Raw genomic sequence first — 19,740 nt, 5'->3', positions numbered from 1 at the left:
ACCAACAATTGCAGGGCGATAATTCATCGATGCACACATGTGATGAGCCAAGTAGTGATCTTGCAAATAAGAGGCTTACAGCTGAAGTGAGCAATGATTTGCTGCACGATGATGTTACATCTAGTAAACGAATTAGGCTGTCATCTGATATGGAACAAGATCTTCCTGAAGAATCCTCTAAATTGTCTGCTGATCAAGTTGAGGACAAGCTTCCTCTTGTTGATTCTGTACCTAATAAGGATAAGAGCCCAGGACCTGTACAACAACTTGTTGCTATGTTTGGTGCATTGGTTTCTCAAGGTGAAAAAGCCGCTGGTTCCCTCGATATCCTTACTGCAAGCATCTCCTCTGACTTGCTAGCAGAAGTAGTTATTTCTAATATGCAGCATCTCCCTCCAATATGTCCTAGTATGGACAAAGAAGGCAGTTCATCCTCCAAAATGGTCTATTCCTCTGTGTTGCCCACTGTGCAATTGCCTTCACTTGTTTCAGATATTCGTTCATTATCAAGTTTGAACCCTCTTCTAGCATCACTACTAGTGCCACCTTCACTATCTTGTGATGTTGATGTAAGCTTTCTTATGTTTCCTTCTCGGAGTATGACACTCATCCTGGATTTCTGATTTCTGTTTGCTGTATATTGCATTTTCAGTTGCAGAAAAATCATCAGAATGATGATGAAGAAATGACTGACAGAACGCAAACAACCTTAGCTGATGGTAGTGCAACAATAGCTCCCAGTTTCCCTGCTTCTGTTTTACCACTTCCACATGTTGCTGAACATGGCCATTCAGCTGTTTCATCAATAGTAAACTCGGAAATGGATGAGAGAAAAATTCCTGGTGTTGATTCAACCAATTCTTCTGACGAAATCCAAGAATCACATGATGCTTCTCATTCTTCCATCCCTGAATTGATTGAAACCAGCCAAGATCTTATCACAGGTTTAGGCAACACACTGCCTTCAAATATTTTATCAGCTGAATCCCTTGTCTCTGATGTTACAGGAGCCCAGAGTACTGGAGTGATTAATCCTGATACATGTCAGGCAACTTCTACATCATCTATTGCCACCTCATTCCAGTATGTTCTACCAAAAATGATAATTATGGATGCAAACCTAACTGATGAATCTAAGGATCAGCTACAAAAGGAGGCATTTATCCGTGTACTTGATGCTTATAAGCAAGCAGCAGGTTCTGGTGACTCAATTACTCGCCGTTCACTGCTTGCTCACTTGGGAATGGAGGTATACCCTTTCAGTTGCTTAAAAGCTAAGTGATTTTATAACATTTATGATAAAAAAACTTTCAATTTAAACTCACATGTTTCCACCTGAACCATAACTGCATGCTTGACGAGTGGAGTTGTAGATGCGTTATTATACTCATCAACTTATTTGTGCAGATAGGGATGAAGTGAAATTCAAGTGTTCCTTGCTTTCCGGATCTTCTTATCTTTTGTGGAATTATGTTTGCAACTTTTAAAATTTTGAATTGTTTATATTGATTCATGACCACAAACATACTTTCATACATAGTCAAATTTTGTTTCACTTTGGAGTTGAGTTTTATTTCCTTCCCATTTATTTTTGTCATCATTATACATGTTGACACAGTCATCTTTGTTCTTTAGGTACAAGCATCCCTTCACAAATTTAATACAACTAATTGATTGATTCTTTATTCAGTTTCCTTTGGAGCTTGATCCTTGGGGGCTTTTACAGAAACACATTGTATCAGACTATCTGGAGCATGAGGTAGAGCTTTTGAATTTTCTGACTAAAGTCTTTGCAATACATTTTTTCTGAATTCTCCCTAAAGTTACATCATCACAGCAATTTGAATCAGTTTCTGTTCTATTCTATTGAGGTAGTTATAATTTTGATGTTTTAATTTGCTTTTTGTTCATTAAAATATGTCTGAGTCACTGAACCTCTTGTTTCTACTTCAAAATTGACAGTTTTCAGTGCTTTATATTTCTCATGAACTAACATTTTAATCTTGTAGACTCTTGACCTTTTGTGTTCAGTGTCAGGTAGATGGCTATATTTTTGTTTTTGGTCTCTAACTACGAGGTGTCCCCACACTGTATAGGTTGTGAGATAATTCTCCATTTGGGGTGGGAGCAATAAGGTGAAACTCCTCCCAACAGTGTTGTTAACTAGATTCAAACCCTGATCTTTGGTATCTAGCTCATTTACCACTAGACCAAACAATTGTTGCAATATAGATAGCTATACTTGATACACAATTGATTTTGTTAGTTTTATTTGGTGATTTGCTAAGGGCCTTGCTATTAATTCTTTTCTGATTAAGGATTCCATTATATGATGCCTGGCCAATTCCAATGAGGGGTTTTTTGATGGTGATTTTTCATAACTAAAGGAGTTGATGGGCTTGGGTGTTGAAAGAAAATTGAAAAATAAAAAACCTTAATAAAGGCAAGAATGAACCTTCAGTTTACTTTTGGCGTGAAGTTGCAGATTTTTCATCTCTTTTTTTTCATGAGTTTCAGGTTCCTATGTGTAAGTTATCCAAATTAACGAGACTGTTCCAGCATAATGTTTTTGATTTGGGTTGTTTAAATAAACACTGAATGCACATTATATAGTTCATGCTTGTATAAACATAAACAATGTACACCTAGTCATTTTGAGGCCCTCATATAGGCCTCTTGAGTTTTAATGTGGCATGTGTTAACAAAATACATGTTGTTAGTCTAACTTCTGAACTGTTTCTTTCCGTTGAAGGAGATTATACTTCTAGCTATCTACTTATTCTCTCAAATTCTTTCCTAATTTACAATGATAGCATACCATGTTAGCATCATATTGTTGTAGTATTAATTATTTTCTTTCTGTTATATATATATAATAGGTCCTTGTGCCATGCATTTTGTTGATTAAGGTTAGACTGGTAGTTTCAACTTAACTTAGTATTAGAGCAATATGATCTAGGTCTAGTGCATTATTTTTTCGTCAATTCTCTTTGGGGGAGCTCATGGGAGATCAAACATGCACAATCGCCTCTCATCTGTAGCAATTTGTAACTAATGAAGGCAGTTCATATAGAGGCTGCAAGACCACTTTGTATATGTGAAGACTCTTGCAACCTTCCAAATAGCATGTTTTCATTGCCGATTTCTCCTCGCTTACTTATCAACCATTATTTTGTTCATTACTACCTTGCAACATTGATAACATTGTCATTGCTCACACATAAATTGGCTTAACCTTCACTTTCATTGGCTAATCTTGGACATAAAAAATTTGTTGGCTCAGTGACAACCAACTTATTGTGGTGCATGCAAGGATTGAAATCTTGAGTCAAGTCGAAGTTGTAGTTGTCGATTAATTCAAGGTGTCGTCAAGGCCCAGTAGTGGTGTTGGAGGTGTGCCGAAGGAGAAGGGGGCATAGGGGGATTGGAAGAAGAAGAGAAAACATGAGTGTCAGAGGAAGAGGAAGAGGAAGAGGAAGAGGAAGAAGAGTTGGATACAAGGAAGCTTACCTAAAGTGGGGAGACGTCATGTGAGTTGACTCTGTAGGAGGAAACTAAGATTTGGTGTCTTGTGGCATTTACTTTTTTCAGAAGATGGAGGTGCTAGGGTGTCGAAAGAAGATAAGGGTTTCAACATGCAGGAGGGTTCAACACAAGCATCTTGTGCTAAAAGATGGAGTGAGATCGTGAGCAAGATTGTTAGAGGAAGATAAAGGAGCTAGGGTGTTAGAGGAAGGCACGAGTTTCGACGCAGAGGGTTCGATGCTTGCTTCTCATGATAGAAGTTGGAGAAGCAAGATGCGAGCAAGATTGTTGAAGGAAGACAAAGGGAATTAGGGTGTTGAAATATCGTGTCGAGCCGGTTGAAACAGGCAAAACATTTTGTTCGGCCTGCTGACCGACACCGACACGATCTGACACAAAGCCTAACAATAGTCAGAGGTGTCACGTGATTCCGGCGGTCGCCGAAGAAGGCTCGCATGACCGTGGCCGTGCCGGAAGGGTTGCGCGACCCCCGTGGCTGCTTTGGATGGGTTGCGTGACCCAGCGATTGCGAGTGATGTGTTGACGGTTTTTTTTATAATTAAAACTGAACTTAGGTTTATTATGTCAATCAACTCTCAGCTATGATAGGGGTAATCCAAAGAGGGTGTAGTCGAGTTGATACTAGGGAAGGGCTTGCCACCAGAGAAGCATGGTTCGATTCCCGGTAGGTGTAAATACTGTTTCGGGTTATCTTGTGCCCACTGTCTAGGAGGTCGCTCGACTAAGGCTGAATTAGTTACCATGATTTATCCTTTCAGACTGCGTGGGACCGCCTTGGAGGGGTCGCTAAGGTCATGACTTTAACTTTTGCCACCACAAATAATGCAAAGAAGCTTAATTAAATTCTAATAAAATTATCTAATTAATTATATACTTTATTTATTTTAATTCTAAAAATATATAATAAAATTTATTTATTTATCTCTTAGCTTTGTTATTGTTATTTTTAATGGATCCAATTAACCCCTAACTTAAATAGATAGCCAAACATATTTCCTAAAATCCTAATCGAATTATCCCATTAAAATATATAAAAATTTATTTAAAATTCTAATAAAATTTTATATGAAGGGGAGCCTTGGCGCAACGGTAAAGTTGTTACTTTATGACCAAAAGGTCACGGGTTTGGGTTTGAATCTTGAAAACAACCTCTTGCAAAAAGCAGGGTAAGATTGCGTACAATGGATCCTTCCTCGGGACCCGCATAGCGGGAGCTTCGTGCACCGGGCTACCCTTTAATAAAATTTTATATATTCTTAAAACCCTCCGCAAGGGCCATGGTGCCGCGTTGCCACGACGACCTCCGCAATTCATTGAAACCACGATTTTTCTAGTTTTTTGATTTAATTAATTTTTTATTTTGTAAATATGTATTTTTTTAAATAAACTATTATTAATAATACTTATAAAATATAAAAAATTATTTCAAAATTTTAAAATAATTTTTAAAATTAATAAATACTTTATAAAATAATTTACATTTTAAAATAATTTTAAAATTAAATATAAATTTAAAATAATCTATTTTTTAAAAAAAATATAATTCTTATGCATTTCAAATAATTTTTTTAAGTTAAAAATTTACAAATTCATTTAAAAAATAATATAAATTTTTCAAATAATTTTATGATTATTTTTAGTTTTTCAAATTATTTTATAATTTTAATTTTAGTATTGAATTTTGAGAATTACTTATTTTTGAAATATTAATAATCAAATATTAATAAAATTAATTTACATTTATATTTAAAATTTAAAGAAATACTGAAACTATATCGACATGATATGATACCAAAATTGTATCGTTCCGGTCCGGGATTGAAACCTCGGCACGGGTCGAAATTTTAAATCTTGGTACTGAGTGTTAACAATTGTAGCAAAACACTAAAATCAGCCTATTAAACTCAAGAGAGTAGCTAACGATGACCACTCAACTCAATGAAACAGCAGACATTAATTTATAGGATCAATTCAGAAACTAATCAGCCTAGATAGCTCAAGAGAGTAGCTGATAATCACCACTCAACCCAGGAATGGACAATGTGTAGGACAACAGTCTCTCCAAATGCTCAGACACAGCCTAACCTTAAGCCTTGAAACCATGCTGTCACATCCTCCAAAAGCTAGGTTTGCCTTGAGGTAGGTTTCGCTCACTGTGCGTGGTTTACAATAATGTCAGAGCAAAGTGTAACACAAAATCTAACTAAAATGCATACCTTAGAAGAAACATGTCTAATAGGGCGATTCTTAGAATCGAAACCTCACACTTGGTGGTCAAAGGACTTCAAAAATTGAATACAAATTGCTAAGTCAGGAAACAAAACATGCGCATAAATTTTACATCATTAGAGTTTCAAGTTGAGTATTTATTTTAATATAGTCAATTCTTATCTTTATGTCACTTATCACTGTTTATTATCGCAAGTCATTCCATTTAATTATGACCATTTTATATTACTTCATTTCACTTAATTATCACTATATTTTTATCTCAAATAAATACACTTTTAATTATCACCAACAAGTTCACTAAGAAGTGGATCATTAGAGCTAGGTTCTCAAACTATAAATATTGTCTTCTAAAGCCTATGAAAAAAACGATATAACATCCCCACACAAAATAAATACTGACTGCAAGTACCCACACTACCACATCTTTGTGGGTAGTAGGCTCGTTGTTTTTATGTTTTAATATTTATTTCCATCATTTATAATAGTTGTTCCATTTGAAGTCTTTATGTCACTTTGGGCTACATCATTATTGATTATAGTTTTTAAATAGCTGTTTATAGCATAAGAGAAGAATACAGGTATCAACATATAACATAGAGGTAAACTTGTTTAAAGACATGTATCAAATATGAAGTACCCAGAGTGTCTATATTTTCTTTTGAAAATAACCTTTCCCTTGTTAATCTCCACAAGCTCACCCACATGTATAGAGTAGAAAAAAGGACCATTTAAGTAACCCCAATAATCTAATTCTTTTAGAACCCTATCTTGCTAGTTAAGTGTTGTTTAAATCTCTTTTCAAAACCAATTATGGTAGCATATATGATCTTTTTATACATTTAATTCATGCATAAAGAATTATATAACCGAGTCCAAGAATATAATTACCCATCTTAAGTATGCGACTAGAGAAGAACTCAAAAAGCAATCAACATGTTCTTCTCTTCTCAGATTTGGCTCTACAATTAAGCAAATCTCCGCTTAGAAGACCATCAAAGTAACACAAAAAGACCATCAAAGTAACACAATAGACTAAGAATAGCAAACACATGCTCAAGATCAGAAATACATTACTAAACAACTTAATTATCCTACCAACATAAACAGTAAACATTTGGTTAACATCTAATTCAAAGTATCCACTAGCACTCCAAGGATAATAGCTTTAATTCAAGCTATCATTGCCATTACAGTCTATTTAGCAATAATCAAGAAATTTAATGAGATTAGAAGAGAAGAAACACTTAGGGTGCGTTTGGTTTACACGTTTTCCATTTTCATTTTTTGGAAAATGCGCGTTTTCTAGAAAACAGAAAATGACTTTTTGTCATTTTATGTTTTTCTAGAAAATGCTCTCTATTTTTTTAGAAAACAGACACGAAAAATGGAAACCAAACACCATTTTTCAGAAAACAAGCGTTTTTCAGAAAATAAAAATGAAAAACGCACGAACCAAACACACCCTTACTTTTTGCCTCTAAATCAGTGTAGCTCAATCAAGAAATTCCAATTCAAGGAGATCAGATCAACAACTTCAACAACTTTTAAAGATGTTTTAAGCTAAGATTATTAAAAGAGAAAAGATGCAAGAATTAAATGATTAACAGTAGATAAGATCAATCCAAAAGGCAACTATCATGGAAGGGAAGATGTGAATTAAACCAGTGCCCACTAGATTGTTTGATAGAAAAAAGTTGCAAATTGATAGCAGCTGATCGGCGGTCTCAGCTGAATCTTGTGGAGGATGATCTGCAATATCCACGACACTAAGAAGAGTTGTCACTAAGGGAATAAGAGAGCGCGAGGTAGAGAGTGATTGATAGAGGGAGGACTGTTGGTGGTTTCTTGCACTGCCTAGAGGGTTGAATGAGCATCATTGCTCATCGGAGAAGAAAGGGAGAGAGGTCTTGAACTGTGAGGAATGGCCACTCTTCACCAGGGCTCTGATTGTACGACTCGGCGTCACTATCAGGGCAGTTTCCTGAAAAATAAGAGGCATGAATAAACAGGAAAAGAGGAATCATGTGGGAAAGAGGAGCGAAAGGATTCAAATAATCCTAAGCAACTGAAATCTCTATGTGATCTAGCATTAACTTGACTAAACTAGTTGATTCCCATTATAATTTTGCTTCAGCCCTAGAGCTGTCAAAATTAATCCAAATCGTGCCCAGTGTTTTAAATCGCGTAGCGTTGGTTCATAGCGTTTTTGTCTTGTCATTGCGTAGCGTAAATAGCGTAGCGTATAGCGCAAGCTTTTCGTGCACGTCAATGTTTAAATTTTAAAAAAATTTCCAGAAGTCGGGCATCTGGATCGATCCAGCGATCGATCCAGGGTCGAACAGAAAGGATCTGGATCGATCTAGCGACTGATCCAGATCCTTTCTGTTCGAACAGAAAGGATCTGGATCGGTCGCTGGATCGATCCAGATCCTTTCTGTTCGACCTTGGATCGATTGCTGGATCGATCCAGATGCCCGACTTCTGGAAATCGCGAAATCGTTTTTGCTCCTTCGAGAAAAAAAACGAGAAGGAAAACCTAAACGAAGAAAACGAAAGGAAGGAGAAAAGCTTACCTCCAATCGCTGTCCCTCGCCACCACTCACAGGTCACCGCTCGCCGCTCGTTGCTCGCCGATCGCCGCCTGTCGCCTCTGCAGTCTGCCCTACCTTCGCCTCTGCCACAGTCACGATTCGACTCACCTTTGCCCTAGCTATTGGTAAGCAATTTGTAATTTTAGCGCCCGCTATGGGGCGCTAGGGCATGATAGTGCACGCTATGTGCGCTATCGACGCTTTTGTCCCGAATAGTGTGGGCTATTCGGGACAATCGCGATTCAGCGAACGCTCTGCAGCGTTCGTTGGTCGTAGCGCGCGATAGCGCGCTATTCGCCGCTATTGAATACACTGATCGTGCCCAATTTGATCCAACTTCTAACCACAAGGCTTACTTGATGAACTTGTTAAAGCCAAATTTGGATTCTAATGGAAACTTAATTAGCATCAATGACAGTTTGGTTCAGCTCTAATGAAAATCAAACAATCTCAAATTTGAGTCAAACCTAAAGCTAACTTTTAATTAACCTCTGTTCACCATTAATCCACACCTCAAATAAATTGAATACAAAGTCAGAAATTAACCATTACAATCTAATTAGCCTAATTGTTGTTAATTGCAACAATTCACCTTTCTTAAAATTTTAGGGTTATAACATCACCAGCTTGGTTGGGCCACCTAGCCCGTCTGAATAATCTGACCAGTCCTACCACATATTCAATTCGACCTGTCCACTTCGACATGTCTGACCACAATATGTATCCAGGTTATGAAACTTCAACAATGTTACTATATGAGAGACAAATATCATTTACAAGTTTAGAAATTTCGGTCTTGATTGTTGAGAGAGGGCAAAATTGAAGGTACAGATGTCGGTCTTATTGATTTTGATGATTCATGTTTTACATCTGTGATAAATTCTGGAAGCTCTGATAATGTCTCCTGATTGTTAGAAAGCTTCACTGACCTGATTGAATGCTTAATCTGGAATGTTCTATATTAAATCTTTTTAATCTAGAAAATTTTATTATAATTTTTCTGCTGCTCAGATTTGTTTTTTGCTATATTATTTTAAATTAATTTGTTTTTCCCCATGATATTAATTTGTTCAGTTCTTCTGTGTCCCATTTATTTATTATATCTTATCACTGTTTTTGACTCCTGAATTCATCATTATCAGGGGCACGAGTTGACTTTGCATATCCTATACAGGTTACATCGGGAGACAGAGCAGGATCAAGACTTTCTTTCATCTAGAACTGCTGTATCAATTTATGAAACATTTCTATTGACTGTGGTGTGTTTCGCTCCATTCTTTAGTGGATATCTTACCTGATTTCACGCTTATAATCATCCTTATTCTCTGTAGGCAGAATCTATCCGTGACAACTTCCCAGCCACAGATAAATCACTCAGCAGATTGCTTGTTGAAGTTCCTTACTTGTCAGAGGGTGTTTTGAAGTTATTGGAGGGTTTGTGTTCTCCTGACCGAATTGAGAAACATGAAAAGGATTTCCAAAGTGGGGATCGGGTTACTCAAGGACTGAGTGCTGTATGGAATCTTATTTTGCTTAGACCTTCTAGTCGAGCCAGATGCCTCCTTGTTGCTTTGCAAGTACTGACTTATCATCTTTTTACTAGCAAAATATCATTTACTCTCTCAGATTCTCTTTCATTGTTTGAGCTATTTCCTTGGTAGTGTTTTCTGTTATTTAATGTTTGACAACTTGTGATGTAAGTTATGATGCAGTTTCAATTTTTAGGTAAAAGGAAATGAATTCATCTAATGCAAACGAGTCATATTCACCTTTGGATTTGCTTGGATTACTCTATCAAGAGCTGAATCCCCACTATGATTTTTTTACTATGTTATGGATACATATCTATTCATATTATACCCTTGTCCTTAGTGACTCCAAGCTTTCATATTGGATTACTGAGTGAATTAATTATGACGTTAAAGAAGTCACCAAATGGTTTTGTTTTTCACTATGAAATTTCATGCGGTTCTTGATATTTGAGCTCTTATGTTGTCTCTCATAACATATTTGTTCATCTGGTCACCTTTGCTGGAAAATTTGAGAGCTTGAAATTATACTTCTGGTTCGTAGCTTTTCAAACAAATTTCTAGGCTAGAAATTGTCATAGGGAGAAAAAATTTGCCATATGATGTAACAGCATTGATCTCAATCAGAAATTTTTATTGGTGAAAACATAGAAGCTCTTTGTTGTTTGAAAATTTTAATTTTGAAAATGTGAAAATTTAATTAGATTTGTAAGTTTTTGTCCGTGCAACTTCTTACATGATTTAATTAAAATAGTCGAACTAGGAAAATCATAGATTCTTGTTCTTTTTCTATATTAAAATACCTTTATTTTTATATCAACTGTTAAACTAGTTGTTTTTTAAGCTATTGCAATTTAACTATATTCTTAGTGTGGTACAACTTACTTATGATCTCTATCTATGCATATGCTTTCATTAAGTAGTAATTTTTCTTGCTATTCCTAGTTGTGGGTTCACTTGACATTAGAGAGGGTGTTCAAGGTCTACTTTTGTATCCCTCTCCTTTGTATTGCCATCAGCTGTTTGGATAAACTCATGGTTCCTTCCTACCACTGACCAATTTTTTTCTTCTCTCCTAGGGTTGTATAATCTCTCTCTAATAACTCTCTTCTTTCTTCTATCTTTTAATTGTTTTTTCCATGACTAGATAGAGGTGATCCACTTCATGGAATCTAGTACACTCAATCAGAAATTCTTACCTTCTTTGGAGCCCCTAACAAACCAAATGATTTCCACTCTCATCTACAAGTGCAAGGGCTCACTTTATTGCTGGATTTGAAGGGTGGCATCATCATCTAGATTCTCTACCTTTGAATGAGAATGATGTGTCATCTATTACAACTTAGCAAGGCTTAGGTTATATGGTTCTCACTTGGCTTTTCCTTCATTTGGAAGCCTAACATAAACTCAGTGATTCCCATTTTCTCTTATGGGTGCAAGTGCTCACTTAATTGTTGGATTGGAAGGGTGGCTTTGTCATCTGTATTTTCTACCTTCGAATGAGAACAATGTGTCATCTATTACAACATGCAATGCTTAAGTTTTATGGTTCTCATTGACTTTCCTATGGACCTAAATCACCCTGAATATATGTTGCCTGTGAAAATACAAAAAATAAATTGTGAAGGATTGCAGAGTCCAATAGATAATGTTGTGAGATGAATGAGGAGCAAATTGCAAAGCTAAGGTCTAATATTACTCAGTGACTATGATAAGATGTTTGAGAGATTGATATAGTTATAACATTTACTTAACCAAAATAAGAGATGAATGATGCCAAAAAGATGTGATAATTAGCTATCTTTTGGGATTAGAAATGACACTGGGACTCATAATGTCTTTCGATGTAGTAGTAACATAAACCTTGTGCCTAACACAGCTAAGATTGGTTAGGCTCATTTACTTCCCTAATTTTAGATGAAGTAAAAAAAATCAAGATTTTTGAATTAGTTTATCACTTTATTTTGTTGGACTCATGGTTTAAAATTTCGTATCAGGCAAAATTTGTGTTTCGTGCCCCACCGACACCGCCAACACTGCTAGCCACCGAGGTCTCCTCGACCTCGCGGGTGCGAGATTAAACTTAAATTTAGGGTTTAATGATTAGATTGATATTAATAATTTCAATCAACTCCTAACTATAAGGATAATCTAAACAGGTTTAATCAAACCCTAATAAAATTATCCCATTAATTTAATATATATTATTTATTTTAATTTTAAAAATATGTAGTAATTTTATTTATTTATCATATAGGGCGCTCATATCCTATATTTTTTAATTTGTTTAATATTTAGGTTAAATTTTTTATTTTTAATTAATATATTTTATATTTAAAAAAGATCGAAACTATATCAGCACGGTATGATACGGTATTGAAATCATATCATTGCGATCATAAATTAAAACTTCGATATGGCTCAATATTTTAAACCATGGTTTGACTGTATTTTTTTAATTTTTTTTAGTTGTGTGATTCTCCCAAGTCAAGAAGAATCCATCTATTAATGAATTGAAGTAAATTTTCTTCAAGGAATGAAAGTGCTTTATCGTCAACATCTTCACTTTAGGTTCTCCCTCCAATGATGAAGAAGATCACACTACAAATTGTCATGAGATGGAAACATAATCTTTGAATCAATTATGCCCTTGATGGCTGTAAATGACAATGCTGAAGATTAGAGAGTTTTGACATTTTGACTGAGTGAATATTATCTCTAACACACACACTTGAATAGGTAGCAGATTCTCAATATTGATAATTGCACCAACTTTAATTCAGTTAATTGCAAAATTGAGAAAATGAACATTAAAATTAAACTTAATATGACAGGAATTTTCTTGGAAAATATTTAGTGAAGTTGTAGGGGTTATGCAAACATAGAAAATTGGCCCTCTTGTGGATAAGATACCATATTTTCTTGTTGGTCCATTTATCCACTCTTTTTCACGCTTTCATTGGCAATACATGGTGCTGTTCTTTCATATATGTTTAGAAATTTTTTACTTTATCATTATTGTTTATTATCCTAATTCTAGCTTCTCTCCATAGAGTACAGTGCATCCTACAGAAGAAGTGCGGATGAAAGCGACACGCTTGGTAATTTTGGGTTTCAATTGCAAAATTTGTACTTTGCAAAACTATTTTCATCTAACATTGGTTTCTTGATATTCCAGGTAGCAAATAAACTATTTTCTATGTCAAGCATTTCTCAGAAAATTGAAGACTTTGCTCGTGAAAAACTTCATTCAGTTATTGAGGACGTTCCTGTTATGGTGCACATGGAGGATGAAGAATTGTCTTCTGAGCTGCAAGAGGTTTAATTTAGAAAACATTTTGTTTTCTCAAGATTTGGTTCATTTAATAAGTAATATACCAGTGTCCATTTGATTTGGTAAAAGTAGGATGAGGATTGTTTGTGGAATTGCTTAGGCTCTTAGGTTCATACCTCAAAGAAGCTGAGAATTATATTGCTGTTAGGTATGGTTCTAAGATGTTCTTTATATGGCTATATTATGTTTGAGTTCCCTTGGATTTGGTAAAAGTAAAATGAGGACTCTTTGTGGAATTTCTTAGGCTCTTTGGTTCTGGTTCACTTCATATAGTTATTGTATGCTTGAGTATTGGTTAATATGTGGTGTACTGCAATTATATTATTTTTTGAATAAGAATACACCTTTTCTTCCTACTTTTCATCAGAGGGGATACCCTAACCCACTCTCAGTTTCAAAACACAGCTTAACACATTACTTGCCCCTTCACAGAATTGCATGTCCTCACCAACTAAAAGTGTTTAGGGTGTAACACTGGCACAGGCTTTCCTAGTCATACCTCTTAACAGTTACTTCTTTTGTCTTTGCTAACTGATTTATAACCCTTGCTAATATAGATGTTTTCTTATAGTTGCTATAATGTTGCATTTGTTTTTTCTTAATTTAACTACTTGTTCTGTATTTGGTCCTGTAATATTTAAATTATAGAATACTTTTAGTATTCCTTTTGTTTTTCAAGTTGGACATCCCTTGAATGATTATCTTTGATTCACCAAATTTGTCATGAGATAATGTCAGCTCTTCAATTCCTTAGAAACTGATTTTTTTCAGCATTATTTTATTTGATATCTTGTGTGGTTGTTTCTAAACAAAACAATATTTTCTTGTAACTATCTTAATACAAACTGTCATATATCTTTACTTTTGTTAATCACTTTCATATAGGAGGCTGGCGTCAGAAAGAAATCTAATGAGGGGCTTAAATCTGACAGTGGAGTAATGTCTACTACCCAACTGGATCAAAGTGTGATGTCCTCTCTGACAATGGAGGCACAACGCTGCATGTCACTTTATTTTGCACTTTGTACTAAGGTTTAATACATATTTTCTAATCTTTGTAGTATGTGTTCTTAGCTTCTTTTCTTATGTATTCAATTATCATATATTTCTAACTGTTCTTGTACTTTACAGAAGCGTTCTCTTCTTCGTGAAATTTTTGTAATATACAAAAGCATATCAAAGGCCGCAAAAGAGGTGGGCTGCAGTTATATTTTCCTTGTTCATTGCCTTGTACTTGTATTTTTTTTTCTTTTTCACCAAGTTCTAATGCTTTTCGCAAATGGTTTATGTTGTGCCATCCAGGCAGTTCGCCTTCAGATTCCCATCTTGGTTCGTACTATTGGGTCTTCTTCTGAGCTCCTCAGAATAATCTCAGATCCACCAGTTGGAAGTGAAAATCTTCTTATGCAGGTTTTAACATTAAGATATATTTTGCATGAGAAATAGGCAGAACCATCATGTTCTTTGCTCTAAATTCAATCTGCGACCCAATGCCATATTTGGTTACTTTCTGAAGAATTAATTCTTCATATATGTTGACATTTCCATTCCATGTGCTTAGATTCTATCCAGAATCAGTCTAGTGATGTATTCAGTTTTCTTTGTTTATATTATTTTTTTCTTAGACATGGATTAGTTCCTATCATGAGGACAGCTCTTTCAGTTTTAACTGATTTCAAAAACCAATCCTTTTTTTACAATTTTTTTCTTAGGAGTTATTGTGGTTCCTAGAGTTAAGAAATTTTGGATAAAACTTGAATATGATTTATATTGTATGACAGTTTATAAGGTTTTGTAAGTATGGTGGTTGCAATACATGCTGGTTTACTGGCTACTTTTTTAATTGAGTGCATTATCATTGGTGTTTGTATAGGTCTTACATACATTAACAGATGGGATAGTCCCCTCACAAGAATTGGTATCTTCTGTTAAGAAGTTATATCACTCAAGAACTAAGGTATAGTATTACATGTAATGTATAAAAACTCCTTTTGCTTAACTAATGATTATTTATGTTGCTTTCAGGATGTAGAGATACTGATTCCAGTATTGCCATTTCTATTGAAAGATGAGGTTCTATATCCAACTCCTTTTTGTCAACAATAGCACCTGCAATAACTCACAATATCATGCTATATAGTATTGGGTAGTAGGATGGTTATGCTAATCACACAAATGACAAGTTAACTGTTCTTGGATGAAATTTTATATGCATGTCATGACTTGTTTTTGGACTACTGATGCATTAAGCAAGTCAATCTCATCCCTTCCCTATTATGCTTTTCTGCTACTTGTTAATAATTGTTTAGTCATGGCTAATTTTCAGTTCAAAAATATTTATTTTATTAGTTTTACTTCCAACAAGTTTTTAAAACTATATCCCAATGCTTTTAATAATTGGCTTGCATTTTTTTTTATCAATTTAGTAGAGGTCTCTTGTTTTTTTCGCCAACTTTTCCCATCTTGTCAATCTTCCTCCTCAGAAATTTGTACTTACTATGATGTTAATGATTGTTTACTTATGGCTAATTTTCAGCACAAACTTATGTATTTTGTTAATTTTACTTCCTACAGTGATTTTAAGCTAAATCTTGATACTTCTAATAATTGACTCACCTTTCAATTTCTTAATCAATTTAGTAGAGGTCTCATATTGTTTTTTTTTCGTTTATCTTCTAGATCCTCCCAACTTTTCCCCAGCTTGTCAATCTTCCCCGTGAGAAATTTGAAGATGCCCTCAGTCGTGTGCTTAAGGTAGATTTTCTTATGGTATTACTTTATCCACTCATCTTTACAAGGCATTATATTATTTTATCGCCATAATTTTTGATTTTATTCTGTCCCCAGCACTATATCTTCTTTTCTTTGTAATGTATAGTTATTTTACATTTTGGTCATTTGATGGTTGATCATCAATTAGTAAATGAACCCTGTCAAATAAAGTATTTGTGTAACCGATGCCTGAGATGTTAGGCTTCTGGGCCGCTCATAGCATTCTGATTTACCTTGGCTGTTAGTGGGAAACTTTCGTGGGCCGGACCGGCCACCTCAGATTTGGTGTTACCTGGTTCAACATTTTTTTTTTGTGGAACTAGGTCCATATAATAGTAGCTTTTGACATAGTTGATTCCCATCTGGATTGGCCATTGAATTGATGTTACTGAAAAGTTTGCTATCGATTTAACATCAACTGATCTTGGCATAAAATTGTTGTTTTATTTTATTTTCTTAAATAGTTCAATATGCATAGATACCCATGGGAAAGTGGAAAAGAAAAAGGAACAGGGAAAAATAATGAAAGGGCAGGGAAATGATGATGAGAAAATGCTAAAGGTTAGTAGTAAAAGGAGAATGGAACAAAAAACTGTTAATGTTTTCTACATTCTCTAGGTTGAGCATGGTGTATTACATGGCCAAGATATTTTTATTATAGCAAGAATTATATGGTTATGGTTATCATTTATTTTAGAGAACTTCTAATATCAAACGTAGTAGATTGTGTTAAATACAAGGTGCCATATATGGTGTCAACTTGCATGACTTTCATAACTGTGCTTTTACTCTACTTTTGAAATTGTGATGATAGTCAGAAGCACATGGAAGGTTTAAAATCTCACTGAGGTTTCAGTTCCAGATCAGAATGATATAGTTTCGGTATCGTGTCGTGCCGATACGGTTTCTATATATATATATATATATAAACCGTATTGGCACGACATGATACCTTGACAACGTATATATATATATATATATAAACCGTATTGGCACGACATGATACCTTGACAACGTACTTTTTTCAAAACTTCTAATAAAAATATGTATTTTTCATATGATTAGGAAGCAAGAATCTAAAAATAGAGTGCTAAGTATGTTAATATTTATTGTTCCAAATCTCAAATCAAATTGATTCTTAGATAAAAAAAGTTTATTATCTATAATAATGATATAAATTAATCCTAATATATATATAATAATTATATAAACTATTTATTTAATTAATTATTAATTTATATAATATATATTTATAGTTTATATTGCATTCTAAAATCAAATTTATATATTTTTAATTTTTTTAACAATTAAATTTTTTAGAATTATTTATAAAATTTTAAGACTATTTATAAAATTTTTAAAATTATTTTAAATATTTTTATAAAATTTTAATCTATTTTTAATTTTTAAAAGTAATTTAAAGTTTTATTTTTTAAAATTATATAACTATTTATTTTTTATATTTTAAATAAAAATAATAAAAATATAAAATTATATATTATAATTATATTAATTAATTAATAGTTTATTTAATTAATTATTAATTTGTATAATAATTATGTCACGCCCTGAGAGTAAGGTTGTCCGACGAAAATCGGACAGCACCTCCCTTATAGCGGTGACAAATGAACCAGTATACATAGCTAACAGATAAACAGATGCAAAATATAGCCAACACGGCTAGAACAAATCACATCCATGAGATAATAGGTAGCCCACTCGGCTGGTAAATCAAACACAGTGGAAAACAACCAACAAACACCAAAAATACCAAAAGAACTCACCGCGGGCCGGCCCGGCTTGACTCCTCGACAAAGCAAAACCAAATACAAAATAACATCAAGTCCACAAAAGGGTTATTACAATACCAAGTTCATAAGTTCAACTCACAACCAAAACGATAAACAAAATCGGAAATTCGTCCTCGGTAGCGACGTGGGACCGGTAGTCAAGATCCTCCTCCAAGTGTACAGGCATCATCTACTCGCTACCTGGTGAAATTATCAATGCACGGGGTGGTGAGTATAAAGACTCAGCGGGTAAAGAATAGATATTGCATGAGTAAAATAAAGAGCCAGGAGTACAACAGGATACAGTCTCAGAAAGATAAATAGCAGATACTACTGTGTAATCAAAGTACATATCCATACCTGATTCCATAACCTAGGCTAGTATAAGGTCTGAGGTAACATAAACTGCTATAGTACTGCTCATAACTACCCAGATCACATGTAAGGTATACTGTCAAAGTAATCAGTGTCCAAGCATATATATAATAGGTATGAGATAACAGAACTGTATAAGTAAGCATATAAAAGCATAAGCAAATATAACAGAAAATAGCGTATGCACGGATGGTCACCCCGCCCACCTCTCTGCACCACGACCCCTGTATGATCGAGAAGCCGGATCGATGACAACTATACCACCTAAAGGCCGCCACTACTCTCGAGTGACCGGATGGACAGTTGCATAGTAGCTGAATAGCTACGTCTGCGACGGGGTCCCTGCTGCCTGCGATTCCAGCTACCACTACTCATGAGTGTGCAAGTGGGAGGCACGACAGGACAAGCGGCACGCTCCAACTACCACTACCCATGAGTGGTCGAGTGTGCGGCCCTGGCCAACGACCGTCCCAACCACAAGGGAGCCAAGGTCATCGGCGATGCATGCAATGACATGATGCGAACAATGTAACAGTCATCATATATATATATATATATATATAACATAAATCATGTATGCTACATGAAGCCAGCATGCTCAATAAGAAACATGAATAGATAGCAGCTAAAGCAAGTAAACATGGTATCTGGTATCTATCTATCCAGTATCTAATATCTATTATCTGGTGTTCGGTATCTGCTAAATATCATGAATAGCAACGAGAGACTGTATAGATACAGAAACGAGTATCTCAAAGATTGAGTGGATAAAGTATCAAGCACAAGAAATAAGACGAGTGGAGTCAAGATAAACTCTACTTTATCCGAACTACTTATGCACCAAGAACAATAACTACAGAAACAAGTCAAGAAGTATCCGCCTCTAAATGTAGGCTAAATCCGATGTCAACTTCGTCACGACGCCTGCCTCGATCCAAGTCCTGTGTCAACGTATCACTTTTAACTAACTTCATAAGAATTTAAAAGCTTAACCAATATACCAAACTAGTAATAGGTAATTAATCCTAACTCATCTGTTACCCTTTGATAATCCCATTTACTGCTCCACTCAAATTTAATCCAAACACCCTAATTTACACCTTCAGTTCTCACAATTCCAGTAGCTCACTACAACCATTAGGATTACCAAATCATTAATTTGTTCCCTAACTACAAATGAAACGAATACAGATTACAATTATCGCATCCCTTAACAACACCTACAGTTTATCCATCTCCCGGAAATCTGTCCAACCACCATCCTCAATCAATTCCAAAATTCCAATATCTTACACGGTCAATACATTTCGTTACCTGAAGATCACATACCTTAGTTTCCTCTAACAACTTCAGATCTGATCCCCTCACCCAATATCGGATTCGCGATCAGACCTGCAACCAACGCTTCTGCAAAGCTACAAACAATTGCAATCACACACACAATTCAAACTAAATCCATCACCTAGGTCAACAGACCTAACATCTAAAGTGATATGGACCTTACCTAATGATTCCTGGACGAAGAACAGTTGCTGGGAGTTGTGGCCGAGCCCCTCACTGTGAGCCACTGC

At 35.0% G+C, this 19,740-nt stretch overlaps 1 protein-coding gene across 3 annotated transcripts in view; it reads left to right on the top strand.

Moving 5' to 3' along the window:
• Positions 1–19,740, top strand: part of LOC122045408 (symplekin-like) — a 43,709-nt gene that overhangs the window by 11,871 nt on the left and 12,098 nt on the right. For 2 of the 3 annotated variants that reach the window (XM_042605626.1, XM_042605628.1), the window contains exons 8-20: positions 15–569; positions 653–1,249; positions 1,691–1,759; positions 9,512–9,628; positions 9,701–9,946; positions 12,952–12,999; positions 13,077–13,217; positions 14,118–14,264; positions 14,364–14,426; positions 14,535–14,642; positions 15,106–15,189; positions 15,258–15,305; positions 15,912–15,986. In XM_042605626.1, the coding sequence (XP_042461560.1) occupies positions 15–569; positions 653–1,249; positions 1,691–1,759; positions 9,512–9,628; positions 9,701–9,946; positions 12,952–12,999; positions 13,077–13,217; positions 14,118–14,264; positions 14,364–14,426; positions 14,535–14,642; positions 15,106–15,189; positions 15,258–15,305; positions 15,912–15,986 (2,298 nt within the window). The remainder of the gene's footprint in view (positions 1–14; positions 570–652; positions 1,250–1,690; positions 1,760–9,511; positions 9,629–9,700; positions 9,947–12,951; positions 13,000–13,076; positions 13,218–14,117; positions 14,265–14,363; positions 14,427–14,534; positions 14,643–15,105; positions 15,190–15,257; positions 15,306–15,911; positions 15,987–19,740) is intronic. The other variant, XM_042605629.1, reaches the window with a different exon arrangement.

The sequence above is a fragment of the Zingiber officinale genome, chromosome 2B (assembly GCF_018446385.1).
Source record: "Zingiber officinale cultivar Zhangliang chromosome 2B, Zo_v1.1, whole genome shotgun sequence".
Classification (NCBI taxonomy): Eukaryota; Viridiplantae; Streptophyta; class Magnoliopsida; order Zingiberales; family Zingiberaceae; genus Zingiber; species Zingiber officinale.
Note: the sequence above shows the minus strand (reverse complement) of the source record. Positions and strands in the feature narration are given on the sequence as shown.